At 46.4% G+C, this 17,634-nt stretch overlaps 1 protein-coding gene across 2 annotated transcripts in view; it reads left to right on the top strand.

Moving 5' to 3' along the window:
- The window catches only part of PTEN (phosphatase and tensin homolog), a 104,133-nt gene extending 93,702 nt beyond the window's left edge, over positions 1–10,431 (top strand). Inside the window, exon 9 of one of the 2 annotated variants that reach the window (XM_087768086.1) lies at positions 8,941–10,431. In XM_087768086.1, the coding sequence (XP_087624212.1) occupies positions 8,941–9,106 (166 nt within the window). In that variant the 3' untranslated portion in view covers positions 9,107–10,431. Of the gene's footprint in view, positions 1–4,803; positions 4,910–8,940 lie in introns of those variants that run through there. The other variant, XM_087768087.1, reaches the window with a different exon arrangement.
- The last annotated feature ends 7,203 nt before the right edge of the window (positions 10,432–17,634 follow it).

The following is a 17,634-nucleotide window of genomic DNA, read 5'->3' as shown; positions in this document are numbered from 1 at the left end:
GGCCACTGCAGTTAAAGAAAACAAAAAATGTTTTTACGAATGTATCAGTGACAAAAGGAGGGCCAAGGAGAATCTCCCTCCTTTGTTGGATGCAGAGGGAAACATTGCCACAAAGGATGAGGAGAAGGCTGAGGTACTTAATGCTTTCTTTGCCTCAGTTTTTAATAGTCAGACTGGTCGTCCTTGGGGTTTTCAGGCCCCTGAGCTGGGAGATGGAGATAGGATGCAGAATGAAGCCCCAGTTATCGAAGAGGTAGCAGTCACCGACCTGCTCCTCCACCTGAATGCCCACAAGTCCATGGGGCCAGATGGGATCCACCTGAGGACACTGAGGGAGCTGGCGGAGGAGCTCACCAAGCCACTTTCCATCATTTATCAGCAGTCCTGGTCAACTGGGGACGTCCCAGCTAACTGGAAGTTATCAAATGTGACACCCATCTACAAGAAGGGTTGGAAGGAGGATCCGGGGAGCTACAGGCCTGTCAGCCTGACCTCAGTGCCGGGGAAGGTCATGGAACAGATCATCTTGAGTGCCATTATGCGGCACGTGCAGGACAACCGGGGGATCAGGCTCAGCCAGCATGGGTTTATGAAAGGGAGGTCCTGCTTCACTAACCTGGTCTCCTATGACAAGGTGAACCGCTTAGTGGATGAGGGGAAGGCTGTGGATGTTGTCTGCTTGGACTTTAGTAAGGCCTTTGACACTGTCTCCCACAGCATTCTCCTGGAGAAGGTGGCTGCTTACAGCTTGGATAAGTGCACTCTGTGCTGGGTTAAAAACTGGCTGGACGGCCGAGCCCAGAGAGTGGTGTTTAACGGAGTCAAATCCAGTTGGTGGCTGGTCAAGAGTGGTGTTCCCCAGGGCTCAGTGTTGGGGCCAGTCCTGTTCGATATCTTTATTGATGATCTGGATGAGGGGATCGAGTGCACCCTCAGTAAGTCTGCAGACGACACCAAGCTGGGTGGAAGTGTCGATCTGCTGGAGGGTAGGAAGGCCCTACAGAAGGACAGGCTGGATCGATGGCCCAGGGCCAACTGTATGAGATTCAACAAGGCTAAGTGCCGGCTCCTGCCCTTGCGTCACAACAACCCCATGCAACACTACAGGCTGGGGGAGGAGTGGCTGGAGAGCTGCATGGCAGAAAAGGACCTGGGGGTGCTGGTCAACAGCTGCCTGAACATGAGCCAGCAGTGTGCCCAGGTGGCCAAGGCCAATGGCATCCTGGCTTGTATCAGGAATAGTGTGGTCAGCAGGACTAGAGAAGTGATCATCCCCCTGTACTCAGCTCTGGTGAGGCTGCACCTTGAGTACTGTGTTGTTTTGGGCCCCTCACTACAAGAAGGACATTGAGGTGCTGGAGCATGTCCAAAGAAGGGCAACAAAGCTGGTGAAGGGTCTAGAGAACAAGTCTTCTGAGGAGTGGTTGAGGGAGCTGGGGTTGTTTAGCCTGGAGAAAAGGAGGCTGAGGGGAGACCTTATTGCTCTCTACAACTACCTGAAAGAAGGCTGTAGCGAGGTGGGGGTAGGTCTCTTCTCCCAAGTAACAAGAGATAGGATGAGAGGAAACAGCCTCAAGCAGCACCAGGGGAAGTTTAGGTTGGATATTAGGACTACTTCTTCACCGAAAGGGTAGTCAGGCATTGGAACAGGCTGCCCAGGGAAGTGGTTGAGTCCCCATTCCTGGAGGTATTTAAAAGACGGGTAGATGTGGTGCTCAAGGACATGGTTTAGTGGTGGACTTGGCAGTGGTATGTTAACGGTTGGACTCAATGATCTTAAGGGTCTTTTCCAACCTTAATGATTTTATGATTCTATGACTCTTGTGAGATTGACAGAGGTCACAGGAGCAATCACTAATTCCCATGAAAGGATGACTCTTGGTCTGAGAGGTAATGGTGTTGACGTCTTAAAATTTAGGCCAAGTCCACTTGGCCTCAGAAAAATCCTGTAGACATCGCACTGGCCCAAGGTCTCTGACTTGCCCTATTAAACCTATGGCTAGTCCCCATCCAAGTCAGCAGACCCATAGAAATGATCCTCAACATTGGCGCCAGTAGAAGGATGCAGTAGAAAGAAACATTCATCCACTTCTTGCCACGTGCCAAAATGTTAACACAACCCATATGTCCATACATGAAAAAAACCCAATATCTTATGCAAACCAGCTGTCCCTCAACAGGGAACAGCCTTGGCACTTTCACGTTGTTTTACATCTTTTAAGTGGGGTATAAGGTTAATTAAGAAATCTCTGTAACAGCCCTTTGAAGTAGGGGTAGCCAGGCTGAATCCTTCTTCTTCTTCCAGCTGTCCAAGCCCCCACAGCAGGGCAGGTGGGACTGTGGGCAGGACTTTATGGCTGGGAAAAGAGGATGTCGCAAAATGGATGGGAGCCCCACCAAAGGGAAGAGGGATTCCTGGGCTGGCACACGTGGCTGGCAGCCATCCTGCCAGGAGAGGCAGGTTAATCCATGATGAAGCCTCTGGAGATGTCAGGACCTCCTGGGACCTCAAAAATTTTGAGCAGAGCTCAAGATGAACAGGTTTTTCCTGTGTTGCGTTTGCTTTTTCTGGGTTTTCAAAAAAAAAGACTCTCTGCAAAAATGCCTTTCCTTGAACATGGAGCAGTGGCTAATAAATGAAAAAGTACTAGGATTTCAGTTTCCATTTGCTGAACTTCAGCATCTTACCAGGCATGCTTCCAGAAAAGCACAATAATACAGTGGTTAAACCCAGAGATGCTACCATAAATGTCTGTTCAATGATGGATACGAGGACATATCCGCTTCAGCACACTAGCTATAAAATACTGGCTTAATCTCCCCAGACTGATGCTGCCTCAGTTATTTTAGTCTTAACAGGTCTGAGAAACTGAGACCAAACTGCCCCTGATGTAAAATAGAAGGAATCCTACACAAATGAGGATATTTACCTTATTTGCATTTTAGCTCATTAACTAGGGTAAAACCATGACTCGCTGCCTCTGTCAAAAGGCAAACCAAATTATTTCCTTGTCATTGCAGGTTTTCAGAGCTCCAGGCTCATTCCTCAGGGCTTAGGCAATGTTCAAAAGACAGCTGGAGGTTCCCCCATCCACATTTCCACCTCCAGGTGTGGAAAGACCATGCCATGCGCAGGTACACCAGGAGCCCCTGGTGTCAGTGAGGATGTAGGTATTTCTAGAGAGGTTTGGTATTTGGGGCTGGACTCTGGTCAGAGGGGCACGGCGACAACCCCAGAGGCACTGGCACAAGCTGCAGCATAGGAAACCCCCCATTACTAAAATCAAGGCTTTTCAACACATTTATTAGCAACTTGGAAAAGAGGAATTTTGCTGATGATGCTCCCTTTTGCAGAATGGTAAAGCTGAGGGACAATGGTGAAGAACTGCAGATTCACTAACTAGGTGCAAAGTTATGCACAAAGGGAAAATAACCCAAATGCCACGTATGAGATGATAGGCTCTGGCTGATGACGAGCACTCCAGAATGAGATCCCAATATTTTGATGGATGGTCCTATGAAAGCACCAGTCCGTTGCTCAGGAGCATCAAAAAAGCCGAAAGACCATAGGGAATTACCAGGAAAGGAAAAGAGAGCATCATGATGCTGCAGCACAAATCCACCATGCTCCTGTGTCTTGGATGCTGGGTGCAGTTTTAGTCTTCCTATCTCAGAAAGGAGACAACAGAGCTGAGAAAGCTTCGGGGAGGATGAAGGATCTGGAATGGCTTCTGTAGGAGGGACTGTATAAGCCAGATCTGTCTGGTTGTACATGACCTCTCCTGCTATAAGAAATTAGAGTGTATCAGATGGCACTAACTTTAGCTGGCGGTAGGTTCAGGTTGGACAAGAGGAGGGTGTTGCTCTCAGGGCACATGTTTCCCCTGCAGGGTCCCCTGGTGCATGATTTGGGGGATGTGAGGAGTTTTTGCGAGTTTAAAAGGGTGATGAACAAGTTCATGAATGAGGAACCCATTCAAGGTTACTGATCGCTTCCAAAATTACCTCTTTCATAAAATCCCTGAGCAGCAAAGTGCCAGAAGCTGTGAGAGCACCCAGGTGAAACTTCCCTGCATGTTTTTTGTATGCTTATGCCCTTCCCCAAGTTTTTGGCCAGAGTTCAAGACAGGATCCTGGGCTTAGTGGGTTTGCACCAATACAGCCATTTTCATGTTCTTCTGACACAGGAAATCAAAGAGACGTTCCCTTGTGAAGACGGTTGTAATGAGCAAGGCATTGTGCATGAGCGATTTCTGCTTTACATCCTCATTCAAGCTAAGCATTTAATGACGAAGTTCAGAGATTGAAGGATGTTCAGAGTTCAGAGATTGAAGGATGGAAAAATAAAAACCCCAAACTTGTGTGAAAGTGTAAAAACCCATTCTGTTTCAGAAAACTTGTGTTATTAGGTTTCTGAGTAAAAGAACTACAGGATATCTCACAATCTAATCATTCATGAACTGAATTGGTAAGCAATATTGACAAGATAAAAATCTCTTGCATCAAAATGCTGAATAAGCAAAAAAACGTATGCAATTTGCAATGTGTTCGCAGCTTATTTTGCCAGCAGAAAAGGGTCTCAGTCTTCTGGGTGATTCACTTGCTGCCATTTGGCTCCACTTCAGAGGTGAGGGTTTCAGAATTACTCACAGCCCCACGCTAACGAATAATAAGTCATGTAACGCTATTGAAGTATCTTGCAGCTTTGCCCCCTTTGAACTCACAAGAGGTACTGAGCAGATGACTTAAAAACGAGACCTCACTGCTCTTTTTTTTCCCAACTTGATTCAAGTTTCATTCCAGTTTTGCACAGGTCCTTGTTTCAGAAATACTGGTTTGCTCATGGCTGATACTAATGAAGACTCAACATAACAATCTCAGCGCTTCACTGTAAAGAGGCAAGTGGGCTTTAATTATTGATGATATGGTGCTCTTAGTCATTACTCAAGCATCGCAAAGACTTTTCCATAATATCAGAGCCTCTCTTTTTTCTAATCCAACTCATACAAGGAAGTAAGAGGCTTTGGTGCAGAGTGTTTGGGGCATGGTCTGGCAGAGATGGGACAAGGTAGAGTGAGAGGGCTCAAACTTCTAAGTGCAATCCTCTTTTGACTCTATAGATGCTTTTCCCTCACCTATCTCAACTTCTTCCCCAAGGAAGAGGGGTAGTAAATGAGAAGGACATGTATTTGTTGGTGGGAGATGGGTAAAAGTGCTAGTCCTGTCCTGGAGGAACTGGACTGCTGCTGTCCTGATGGTGTGAACAGTTGCAGCTAGAAGCTTCCTGCTGCCCTGCTGCAGAGGTCAAACCCAAGAGTACTGGTTGCTGGTCAAACCCAAGAGTATTAGAAATACCTCTCTAAAAGATCTTACGCTCAGAGGATACACTGGGGTGTCTGTTCAGCTCTGCAAGGCTAGGAAACCTTGAACCAGAGAGCTGAGATCCAGCTCTCCACTGTGCCTGAGCAGTCAAAGCTCATCATTACAACCTCATCAATGAGGTACTGGAAAACCACTGAGTTTAAATTGCTCTAATTGCACAGAAATTTTTTCCTCAGTGTGTTTAGTTTGTCTTTTCGCTATGTACCTATCTAGCTATGACTTTTACAATCTTGAAATACCTAGAGCCATTCTAAGTAGTGATAGTTTTGTGTGATCTTCAACATTTCCAACACAAGCTCAATGCACATTTGTTGTTGGAGTTGCATTTACATGTGCATAAGCATGGTGCCTTTGCTGAAACTAGAATCTGAGACGAGAGAACAAAAGAAAAAAACCCAAAGCCTTGCTCAAGCCATATATCTAAAACACTTGTAAAGCGAAAGTTTGGAAGCCACACAAAATTATTTGTTGTTGTGCCAGATACAGTTATTTTTAAAGCCCCCAAATGTATTCCTTTTTCTTCCATAGGTCTGTCATTAAAAAGCTACAATGCACCCTGCACAGACATTTTTCTGAAGGTGTAAATATTTGCCCACCAAATGCTCTAGCAGACGTTGGAGGGGGTCACAAGAGAGACTGTAGTGGGGATCCTGTTGCAATAGATGCCTCAACCTTGCAGGGCTGGGAGCTGTAGTAGAAAATACACAGTGGCATCTAGTTCAGTGTAGATGGATTTACAAGGTGACTGTGACTTATGAAGCCACCTGAGGCTTCCCTGCCAAGCCAAATTTTGCTTCCAGGGGTGCAAGCTGAGCCCCAAGGTGTATTGCATGAACACATCAGCCTGGTGCTTCTCTCTTGAAGTGGGAAGGTCTGGTGACAGCAAAGTAGACATATCCAGGTTTCTTCCAGTTGACTTGTGCTTCACCAGCTGTGAAGGTGAGGCTTAAGGGTGGATTGAACAAAAGTCTGCTGCCTGCCCTGCACCTGCCATCTCTGCGCTACCATGGGGCACAGCTTCCAGGTCACAGCATGGACGTTACAGCTGCTCTTCATGCTATCTTCATGGATGGTGCCTCCTGGTCAGATCCTGCCAGAGCTCTCCAAGGCAGTGTGAGGCTCACCTTCACTACAGGTTGCTTCTCTCAGCATTGGATCCATCTCTTGTTGGGTAGTGAGGAGGAAAAGCAGCTTTTGCAAGGAATCATGGGTTTCTCCAAGAGCCCTGGCTTTGTCCCATGTAGGACCACCGGTAACAGCCGCCTCAGTCCCTGTGTTTTCTGGTTGGGGGAGGCTTGGCTTATTTTTCTCCACTTTTCAACTACATGGCCACCTTTGTTTGCTCTGTGGAGCCTCCTTGGCCAAACAAATATTTTTATTAATACTCATCAGCAAAAATATAAACAGATACTGAGTTATATCCACAGGCTCAGTTCTGATTATTTGACCTTTAGTTACTATTGACAATAGCAAAGTAAACAATTTCTGTAGCAACTCAATACTGATTTCAGCCAGGAATAAACAAGAACATGAGATGCACACAGTGAGCTGTAAGTTATTAAACCAGAGACCTAAAGCCATTGAAACTGGCAGCTGCACTAAAATTATTGATGCCGGTGGAGCAATGATTGTCCCTTGCAAAATGCTGCTCTTTGCTCATCTTGCAGGCAGATATGGGCTTGATTACCATGGATCTGCCCAGTGGTATAGACTTGAGCTAAAGTGAACTTGAGATGGGCATCTTCCCTCTTGATCATCGTTCAGCTCAGGTTTTCAGATGAGCCCTGGAGCCAGCAGCTCCTTTTAGGAGTCTAAATGGTCAGCAAAGTTTCTGGGAAGCTTGTGAAGGTACCTTGTAGATACTTACATAGTTGGATATCTTCATCTGAAAACTTGGCCAGCCTCCAGCAGCTCTTCATGTTTCTGAGGCTATCACCTTGCAAGCTCTTAGGGCAAGGTAACAGTGGTAGATGCACTGAGGACACATCCTAGCTAATGACCAGAGGTTCTCTCTAACACTGCAAAACAGAAAGTGCAAGGAGAGGTTTCCAAATAGCTTTATTCTGGAGGATCCCCATTGGGTTTTGGTGCCTCTTATGCTATTTCAATTTCATGGAGGGGCTCAGCTGGGATCTAGGAGTGGGTCCTTGGCCTCCCATTTCTGCAACCCACCAAACCCTCCCACCAAGCCCAGCTCAGAGTGTTTTGGTCATAGTAGCTGAATGATGATTGTAATGCAGATCTGTGCAACAAGCCAAGTCTTAGAGAAGGATGTCCTTCTTGCCAGATCAAAGTGAGTTTATGAATGCCATGTTACGAAGGGCAAATCAGAGCGTGCTCACACCTGTAAAGAATTCTTCCAAACTATAAAGCACTTGGCATGACTCTTGACCTAATTAAGCAAATATTTTAAAATTAAATCTTAAAAATAAAACAGAAAACCCCAAGGTCTGGATTCTTGAGAGACTTACATTGTCTGCTATACTTCAAAAACTTACCTAAACTGCACATGTACCTAAGTTTGTAAGATGACAGCCCAAATTACTGATGTCTGCGCAAGAGTAGCAACTATATCTGCAAGACAGAGACTGTGCCCTCTGCAAAGCCAGCTTTCAGCTTGTATGGGAAACCTTACTGGGGAGAGAGCTGTCTCTGGAGGTTGTGCTGAAGAAACCCTGGCTCTAAGTTCAGATCCTTCAGCAGCTAAGTGTAAAGCACTTGTTAAAACACTGAGCAAGCCACCCTCCTTGTACTGGCCAGTTGTGGCGGTCCACTTTTTGATCTCAGGTGGCACTTGCCAGTTTACAGTTTGAGTCTGTGCTGTGGGACTTGTTTAATTTTCTGCCATCCCAAGACAGCAATGTTTGCAATACTTCACAGTTTTCCTACAATAAACAGCCGCTTCTAATGCTGGAATGAGAAAAAAGGTTTGCGGGAAGTGAAGTTTGGAAGCTCAGAGCTCAGAGCTCGTCTGCCAATACCACCCGTGGAGAGCCCAGTCCTTATGAACCTTCATCCTCTAGACTAACTGGTCCTAAAAGGAGGTATACTGGTAACAAACTGAAGTGGAATGAACAAGAAGCAAGTTGGGTCCTTGCTCCAGCCTCAGAGTGGCCTCTCCAAAAGCACCTCATCCAAGTGGCATTACAGAGACCTCCTGGTAGAGAGGTCTTTAATGCGCAATGGTGTAAGCTCCTCCTGATGGTCACCTCGTGTGAGATCCACCCCTCCCTTGGCTGAAATGAGGAATGCTCTAGCATCTGATACACCACCTGCCTGGGCTGCAGCCCTCAAAGGCTGTGCCCCAAGTATGGTCAGAGATGCCCTGTGATCTCTGTGAGCTCTCTGAAAACCCCCTCATTTTGGCTGAGTCAAAGCTGTTGATTTCCACTTGTGGCACCGGGAGAGCAAGGCCCCTCTGCTCTTTTTCCTTTTGAGATGAAATAATCAATATTGGCTTTTAACGAGTCACTGTTAAGGCTGATTTGTTGCCCAGCTGCACATGCACCTCTTTCTCAGTTGATGCCCCCTTGAGTTTATTCCATATATTTTTTTCAGCTGCCTTTTCAGGCTACAAGAGACTATTTCTGACATGCAAAACAGCGTTTTGGTCCAACACAAGCCTTGGTTTCAACTGGAAGCATTTGCTGAAGTGTCATTGGTAGTGAGAAAGGAAAACCCCAAACAACAAAGTGGAAGCAACATAAAGATATCCCCCAAATGACCCAACAAAATCACTTCCAGAAGCAGTTCACAGCATGGGGTGCAAGTCACAGGGCAGGGGCTGGATGCCCTGGTTGCTCTTCTCCCTTCAGGTCAAGCAGACACAGTGTTAGTGCAGTTTGGTTTCAGCGTGTTATTTAGGACTGATCAGAAATTTTCCAGTGGAAGCTTTTCCCATGGAAAAAAAAAAAAAACAACAAAACAATCTGATGAACCTGAAAAAATTTTCAGCAAGAACATCTCAATGGATCTTGTGCTGGAGAAATGAATGGCTTCCCAGACAGCCTGGCAGGCGGGTTTCCACCAGACACCCCCAAATCCCCTCTACCACCTGAGATCCCAGCGGGTGAGAGGGATTCCGCTCCCCAGTTTTGGAGCAAAACTGGGGGAATCAGTGATCAGAGAGACTGGGGAACGAGGTAGGACAGTGGCTGGGAAACAAGGTCTCAACTTTGCCAGGGTGGGCAGTCAAGGTACCCACCACTGCAAGTAACAGTCTTGAGGAATCCTGCGGTGCATAGTTCACACAGTGCCTCAGGGCTTCAGAAAGGAAATATTTCAGGATTCCTACTCTAAAAAAAAAAAAATTAAAAAAAATTTAAAGAATTAAACCAAGCAAAGAAAATCAGCAGTTTTGTCTTTTCTGCCTAATTTGGGCCGAGTGTGTGTTCAGAAAGTCAGAAGTTTTATGTAACTGGATGTCTTATTTGGCTCTGCTATTAACTTCCCCATCTTGCTCAAGAGGAAAGACATTTTTTTTCAAATTTTTTTTTTCAAATTGTTTATTTTTAGAGAAAACCCACGTGGAAACTCAGAGAGATTGACAACCGTCTATTTCTCTCTTGGTGGAGGGGACCTGGGTGGGTCTCTAGTCCAAACTCCAGGCTCCAGCACTCGATCCGGGCGGCTGTGGTGTGGCTGCTCTCCCTTGGGATGTCTATCCTCCATCCCTGCCTGTGCCGCAGCCAGGGGCTGCTCTCAGACTCTGCCCCAGTGAGACTGGCTCCCATGGCCAGACTCAGCAAACCCAGCTGTGTATTTTGAGGCGCTGTTGGTGGGTATTTAATCGTGCCTAGGCTGAGACTGGGCAGAATTCATCTCACCTTGATGGTTTTGTTGGAGATGTGTTTTCTTCTGGATGCTGCAATCAAATACAGCCACACTGCATGCAGAGCAGCAGTCAGTACTTCTGGTTGTCTTGCATGTTGATGCAGAAGTTTCTCAGCAATAAATCTCGGGACACATGCTCATTTGTCCTGCTCTCTTTATCATCACACTAAGCTGTCTTGTCAAGCTCATGAGACTGTTCCTTGGTTCTTTGTGCTCAACTAGTAACTAAAATCTGCTCTTCCTTTCCCACAGGCTACTGTAAAATGTTGATAAAGTGAAATATCTCTAGACCTGTGCAAAACCAATGAGCCTGGGCTCTGCTAGGTAGGTCTTCCATGGAAAATTTCCCCCAGCATATTCACTGGCAGGACAGTGAGAGAAAGATTTATCTTTTCATGCCTGGGTAGAGCTCTCCAGGGGTCTCTAACCCTCCTAAGGCTGTACAAGGAGGCTTGAAATTCAGGAGGGGTGGTGTTGGCTGTGATACCCCTGAGCCAGCCTTTTCTCTTCAAACCCATCTCTAAACGTGCACTCAAGGATTTGCTGGCATTTCCCAAAGCCCTTAGCAGGGAGCTGGGTGATCCACAAGTCTGAGGGTGCTGCTAGATAAATAAATGCCTCCTGAGAGCAGCCACCTTCCCCAAAACCCACCTGCTATCTGGTTTGGGTGAGACTGGCATGTCCCAGACATTGCACCAGACTCATGGCGGGGCATTTGAAGGAAGAGTGGGAGAAGAGGGGTGGTCATGCTTCTGTAAAGGAATAAAAGAGGAAAGCCAAGGTTTGTTGTGGTGGAAGACCACAGCTGCTTATAGTTATGAATATCTTTCATTTTCAACACAGAAAGGGTATAATCTGTGATGCCTCTGCCATGGGCATTTTCAGGAAGGAGAGTTGCCCAGACCAAGAGGAGCAGCCTTTGCCGTGACTCAAAAGCAGGGAGGGCAGTGGCAAAACTCAGTGATCTGGGGCTGCGGTTTGCCTGGTGTTTCGGGAAATGGCTTGGGTGGGCTTTAATTGGCTTTTAGCCTGTTTGGATAGCATTACCTCTTTCTTTGGGCTCTCCATGTTGGGAACCTTTCTGCTCCAACCCATCTCTCCTTAAAACAGCTCTGTGATTTCATGCAGAGCAGGGAAGTAGAACACCAGATCCCATTGCTTTATAACCAGATAACATTAATAATTCACAACTAGTCCAAAGAAACCTCAAACACAAAGACCCTGCAACAAAAGTGAATGTCTTTGAAGATCATGCAAAAAGCCCTGTTTTTAGTATGATGACTGCTATTAATAAAGAACAACAAGCATGCCTCAGTTTAGTGTTCTTAAATCTGAACTGGGGATGGCTAAGTAGACAATTCAATGCCCGATATAGTCGAAGGGTTACGGTAGCCGCATGCGCCATGCTGACCTTTCAGTAGTTGCAAATTGGCTGGCTCTCCCATCCCTCCCCCACAGGCTGGGACAGCTGTAAACATCCCTGTAATAATGAGACAATTGTAATATCCTATTTATTTTCCATTAAGAACCATCCTGGCACAGGCTTAGGTGGTCCAAGGGGCTGGACAAGCAAAGCCCGTCCATGCCCTCCTGCCACAACCCTGCCACTGCTCGCCCTTGCACCCGTGAGAGTATCAGGGACCAGTGCATGTGGAAAAATGCCTCTGGTGCTCTCGCTGTGCCCCTCTGAGCACAGTCCAGCACCAGCATCTGTAGGACCCCTTCTGCGAGATGAAAATAGCAACCCTGTTCCCACTTCACCTCTCACCAGCTCTTCCCATCCCTGATTTTCCCCCGGGTGCAGGAGCGGAGGGTGGGGAGGAGGGCAGGAAGTTGCTGACATGTGTGGTTGGATTTCAGTTTGAACACTGTCCAGAAAGGAGCACCAAATATTAGTAAACAGATCAGGAAACATTTCCGTGTTTGGCGATAACTCCGCTTTTCCATGGCAGCAATCTCCAGTGGATTTTCCACTAGAGAAGAAGACCTGCTCGGTCACTTTGCTTAAACTGGAGCAGCTCAGATCCTGGACCCCCTTCAGATCCTGACCTTCAAACTCAGGTCTCTCCCTCTGGGGGCATGTGCTGCAGCTCCTGACTTTGTGTGTGGAGCCGAGTCCTGCAGAGCAGAGGGTGCATGCTGTCATGCATGCCCAGGGGATTACAAGACCCCGCTGCCATGTCCAGCATCTCTGTAATGATCCAGGCTGAAAAGGAAAGGATCAAGATGGTTGGCCTATTTTGCTTCTCAAAAGAAGATTATGGAGCAGTTTTCCTTGCCATGCATTAAAGAGGGAATTATTGCACACCAATGGGCTCTTCAGGGCAATGAAAAAAGGCCTATCAAGTCCTGGTAGTTCAAGCTGCAGACAGTCACATTAGAAAAAGACCCAGGAATGAATCAAGCGCTGAAGCAGACAACTGAATGAAGTCCTAGTTTTACCTTTTCTTGACATTCTCAGGTTAAGCCTGGCAGCCTCTCTGGGATGAACACGAGCTGCTCATTTTGCAATATCTGGGGGAAATATAATGGCCTGTGATTTCAGAGGACTGAACTGATGGTTCCTTCTGGCACCATGCCACAAAACTTATGCTTCTGGTTTCTTTACTGTGACTTCCACTCAACAAGGTCAAATTTAGGTCCTTGGATAAGAAGTGCATGGTCACAGACCGGTTTTGGAAAGAAGACCTCATTTTGTGCACAACACCTCCCACTGCAGGTGTTGATGGGTGTTGATGCAGATGGAGGTGCCACCAGCATCAAGAAGAGCAATTGAGAGGATGAAGGTCAAAAATGAGGCTTGTGAGGAAAAAATCATTTCTGATGAGACAATCTCTATATTAGACAAAATGCCTGCCTGATCCACAGCCAACAGCAACCCTAAAAGCAAAGGAGGAAAAAGAAACAGAATTTGTCTATTTTCATATTAAACTTCATGACATGGTGTGAGAAACCATATGATCTAATAGTCCTGCTTGACTTGAAACACCTCAGCTTAGCTTAGCATAGCTAATTAGCATGGCTATGGCTTAGCATAGCTAACTCTGTAATTTCAACACACTCCCCAAACAGCTAATTTACATAGCACTTGATATGCTTACAGTAACTAGCTTGGGTCAGAGAAGTGCCATTCAAGGCAAAATTCACATTTAGGTAAACTCTGAGAGCCAGGCCACTCTGGGTGTCCAAGTCACTGTGGCTACATGTCCTCTGCATGCACATCAGCCAGTGGATTTGAGGTCAGAGAGCAGCAAAGTGACATGTTTCATAGGTAGAACAGTGTTTGGTCACCAGCTCAGAGCATCACATAGGATCAGGAACTGCAAGTCAAGAGGGAGAATATAGCAAATAACATTGTCTTCCAAGGAATTAATTTACTGAAATAAACATCTGACCTTTTCTAAAACCAAAGCTAAAGCCATAGATCTTCTAGTGGCTGGAGGACATGGGTAGCACTTCTGAGTGCTACTCGGCACTGAAGGAGTCACTGGCTCTTTTTGAACTATCCCCAGACTACTGAGGTTACTGGAGGGCTTTCTATTATCCCAGCTATTGAAGATGCTCCCTTCTTTTTGGTTGTAAACATTTCATCTGGCAGTGCAGCTATAGTGGAAAAGCTTTTGGTTAAGCCTGCTGCTCCAAAGGAAGGACTTCTGCAACACAAGTAACCTGACTGGCATATGGGCCAGTAGGAGCCTTGTTCAGCCAGGCAGGGAAGGTTTCAACCCTCATTGTTTCTCCATGGTAGGCTTAGATGAGCAAAGTCATCACAGAGGAGTTCACCTCATCTCAGGTCCCTCCTGTCTCCTCCTAGGTTGGGTGCTGTAGGCAGCCTCTATGGGGCCTTGGCAAGGTCCCCATCACCCTCTTGCACAGCCCAGGATGTGGTTCCACCATCACCCTGGGGTCCTTCCAGTGCTTGCCCAGACCATGGGCTGGGTTGCCCTGGGGCAGCACGAGGCACATCTTGTGAAGCCTCATATGGTGGAAGCCTACTGGGCTATGAGCTGGGCTACTTCAGGTGAGATGAATCATCCCAAACAAACAGATCTCCCTGGTGATGCTAAAGGTGTGCATATAAGGTCGTCACTGAAAACCCATCAGAGGACACACCAATATGTTAGCTGTTTGTTGGCTGTGGATCATACATCTGCTGAGTCAACCACACTGACCCACTGGCCATGATGCTATTATTAATAGCAATTACTCCACTAGTATTATTGCTACTACTACCACTAGTAAAAATAATAATAATAATAGTAATAATAATAGTGCACTGCATTTAGTAATAGCACCTTTGTGGTTGTTGCATGTACGCCTCCTGAGAGCTCTCTGGGCTGGAGCCGGGGGTTCAGTTTCATCCACGGATGGACAACATGAAGAGTGTAATGCACCCAGCTTCCAAAAGGAAAGCCTCAGCTCTGCACACACTGGCAGCCAAGATAACCAGAAGAAAGATTTTTAAACTGGCACACATGGTATCACTATGTTGAAGGATTTTTCCTGTACAGTCTTCTCTCCATGCCTACATGCACTGTCTACATGAATCACCCTGCAAAAGCATGCAAGTGGGATCTGCTTGCTTGATGACAATTACTTTTCTGGTGTATTTTCAGATGGTCTTACCCCAGACTGCCAGACTGGGTGGTATTTTATTTCTCCAGAAGGAGGGGAAGGGAGCTACTGAATATATGTACAAGCCAAAAAATGCCACGCTAATTCGTGTGGTGGAGGACAAGTTGTACCAGCTGTGCCATGCATACCCTCCTATGGCACCATGACACCCACAATGTGCCACTCCTCTGGCTTTGCCACCAGCTGTACAAGATTGGTGGTGGTTTTAAATGGTGTCATCAATGCTGCCTACAATAATTAACAAATAACATGTCCGTTTGGGAACGAGGGTCTCCAGTGAGATGCCACCACACAAATCACCTTCTGCTTTTGCCGTTTCAATCTCCTTCCTACACCTTTGTCCTACTTTTTCTGGTTTATAACGATAAGGGGCTTTGGGCACAGAGAAACTACTGGAAATACAGCTTCCCCCCGCCCAAACACAGCTCCTTTCTACTGCTTAGGACACTGGCTCCCTTTCTGTAGAATGCCCTTACTGACCATGGAACTGCCCCTGTAGCCATGCTTCCCACCTTACGCATTGGCCAATGCATTCGGATGCCATGTTGTGCCTTTCCCTGGTGTCAATGTCTTTTCCTTTTTTTTTAACCACCAATGAAGGGATGAATCGCAGCATCTGAAGCCTCAGCTATGTGCGAGAGGTGACACTGCTCCCATGGTTTTATTTCAGCAGCCCATGCAGCCGTCTGTCAATGTGACTGCTACCAGGGAAGGATTAGTTGAACTGCTGTAAGAAAATAAATTAAAGGGGAGACCCCCCTCTCCTCCATCATCTCTGGGTCTGGACTGGCCATCCCATGCACGGCTGTGGGTTGTGAGAGTTTGAAGAGGCTCCACTGCCCACCCCACCAGCACTCAAGTGGGGCAGGACCCATGCCGTGGGTCAGGGTTCTCTGAGAAGTCCTCCAAACCACAGCCTGAGGGCAGGGGAGTCAAAGCGATTGAAGCAATTAGCAGTCTGACACCTCAGCAGTGTGTAGGGGTGAGTTAATTTTTGCAATGGTCACATCCTTACAGGAGTGTTGGAGATGTTATTTTCATTGCACCACTCCCTGCAAAGGGTTTCATACTGTGATCTTGAGTCTAAGAGTGAGATTAGGAACAATTCACATGCAGTGGTATTAGACCCCAAATTTCCCTTCTGTGGCTCTTTGCAACACAATAAAATGCCTATAGGCTTTCCTAGCCCTATGTGTGCTCACTCTTCTGTCGGCATTTGGAGATGTTACCGTAGGGAGGTGAAAATACCCTCCCTCTCACCCCATCCTGGGCATCCTTCATCACCAACAGTGCGGAGTGTTACAAAAATGTGTAGGTCTGGTGTCCCAAGGGAAGTCTGCAGGACCGGCTTTGCCGTAAATTGCCTATAATCAGCCCAGAGCGTGTGTTTTGGTTCAGAAACACCAACCAAAAGCACCCCGAGGAAATTCCTCATGCAGCCTCCCAGTGCAGCTGGGAAGTTAATGCACAGATTTAAGGGGCTTTGCTGGTAATGGGCTGCAGATTAGTCGTGCACTCACCTTCTGCAGGGCTCATCTCCAGCTCTCATTTACCCAGTGAAAGTGCTAAGCCTGCCAGTGCATTTTAACGAGGTTTGCAAATAGTTTCTCCCTGTCTACTCTTCATGTCAGGCTTACATGCAGCAAACAAAACTATGCTAAGGCATAGATGGAGCCTGAATCTTTTGCTAGCAATGGCCAACTGGGAATAAGAGTTACTTCTTTATAGCAGATGTGTAGCTCAAAGTTCACTATAAGTGCACTCACATCACGAGCACAGTGTGTATTGTTCTGCAAGAAGGCTAAGCTCAACCCTTCAAAAGACTATGGAACAACTAATTTCATTATTCAAAGAATAAAGTAAGCGAGCAAGAGAAAGCCAAAATTAACCCTCTGGTTGCTCCCTGGAAGCAGGGATTTCTTTAATGCCCTTGAGTTAAATGCCTGTGCTTACAGATGCATGCAGAAAATCTGCCATACAGTGTCCTGTCTCTGTTTTTCTCACTAGTTTAGGAGTTGAATATCATATTCCTTCAAAAATGACAAGTTGGACCAAAGCTGGGTGGAGCACTCCCACATGAAGTCCTCTGTGTGTACATTGCATCAGTGAATATGGCTCAGGATTTTCATCTACAGTTATAACCTTCAGGGAAAATCAAAAGCAGCAAATCATGTATTTTTTTTTAAATTATCCATACAGAAATAGATCGTTTTCTTACTGACCAAATTTAAAAATAATACTTGCAGGCAAGAAGGGCAAAAGGAGAAGACAAGACCCACAAGAAAACTTCACCTAGGTATTTTTAGGTAGATTTGAGCAAAGAAAAGTACATTCCTACAATTGCCAGCAAAACCACTTTAACTAGTGGATCTTTGCCTATGTTATTTATTTGTTCAGAGGAAGAGATGAATGCAAAACCTCACTGCAACATTGATTTTAGCCTGGTATGGTTCCTTCTGATTCAGCATGACCAGATGTTGCCCAAAAGCTGACCCTGGCACTTGTAATTTGTAATAATTGCAATAAAACCCCCTGTGTCTGCTTTTCCTGCAGCCATGCTCCAGCAACACGTCAGTGACTGGGAAGAGGGAGGTTCAGCTCTTGGTGTTTCCCTGGGTCATGCACCCACCTCCATAAGGCTTTGCAGGATGAGGCTCATCTGCTTTCACCTTGCTCGCTAGCCATGGTAATGCAATGCCAGCAACAACAGGGGCAAATTGCATACCCCTCTTGTACATGACCATGCATTGCTTGGCCACTTGGCTGGTGCATGAATTATTCCTG

This window comes from Nipponia nippon, unplaced genomic scaffold (genome assembly GCF_047370975.1).
Source record: "Nipponia nippon isolate SJK-2023a ecotype South Korea unplaced genomic scaffold, ASM4737097v1 scaffold_3, whole genome shotgun sequence".
Taxonomy (NCBI): Eukaryota; Metazoa; Chordata; class Aves; order Pelecaniformes; family Threskiornithidae; genus Nipponia; species Nipponia nippon.
Note: the sequence above shows the minus strand (reverse complement) of the source record. Positions and strands in the feature narration are given on the sequence as shown.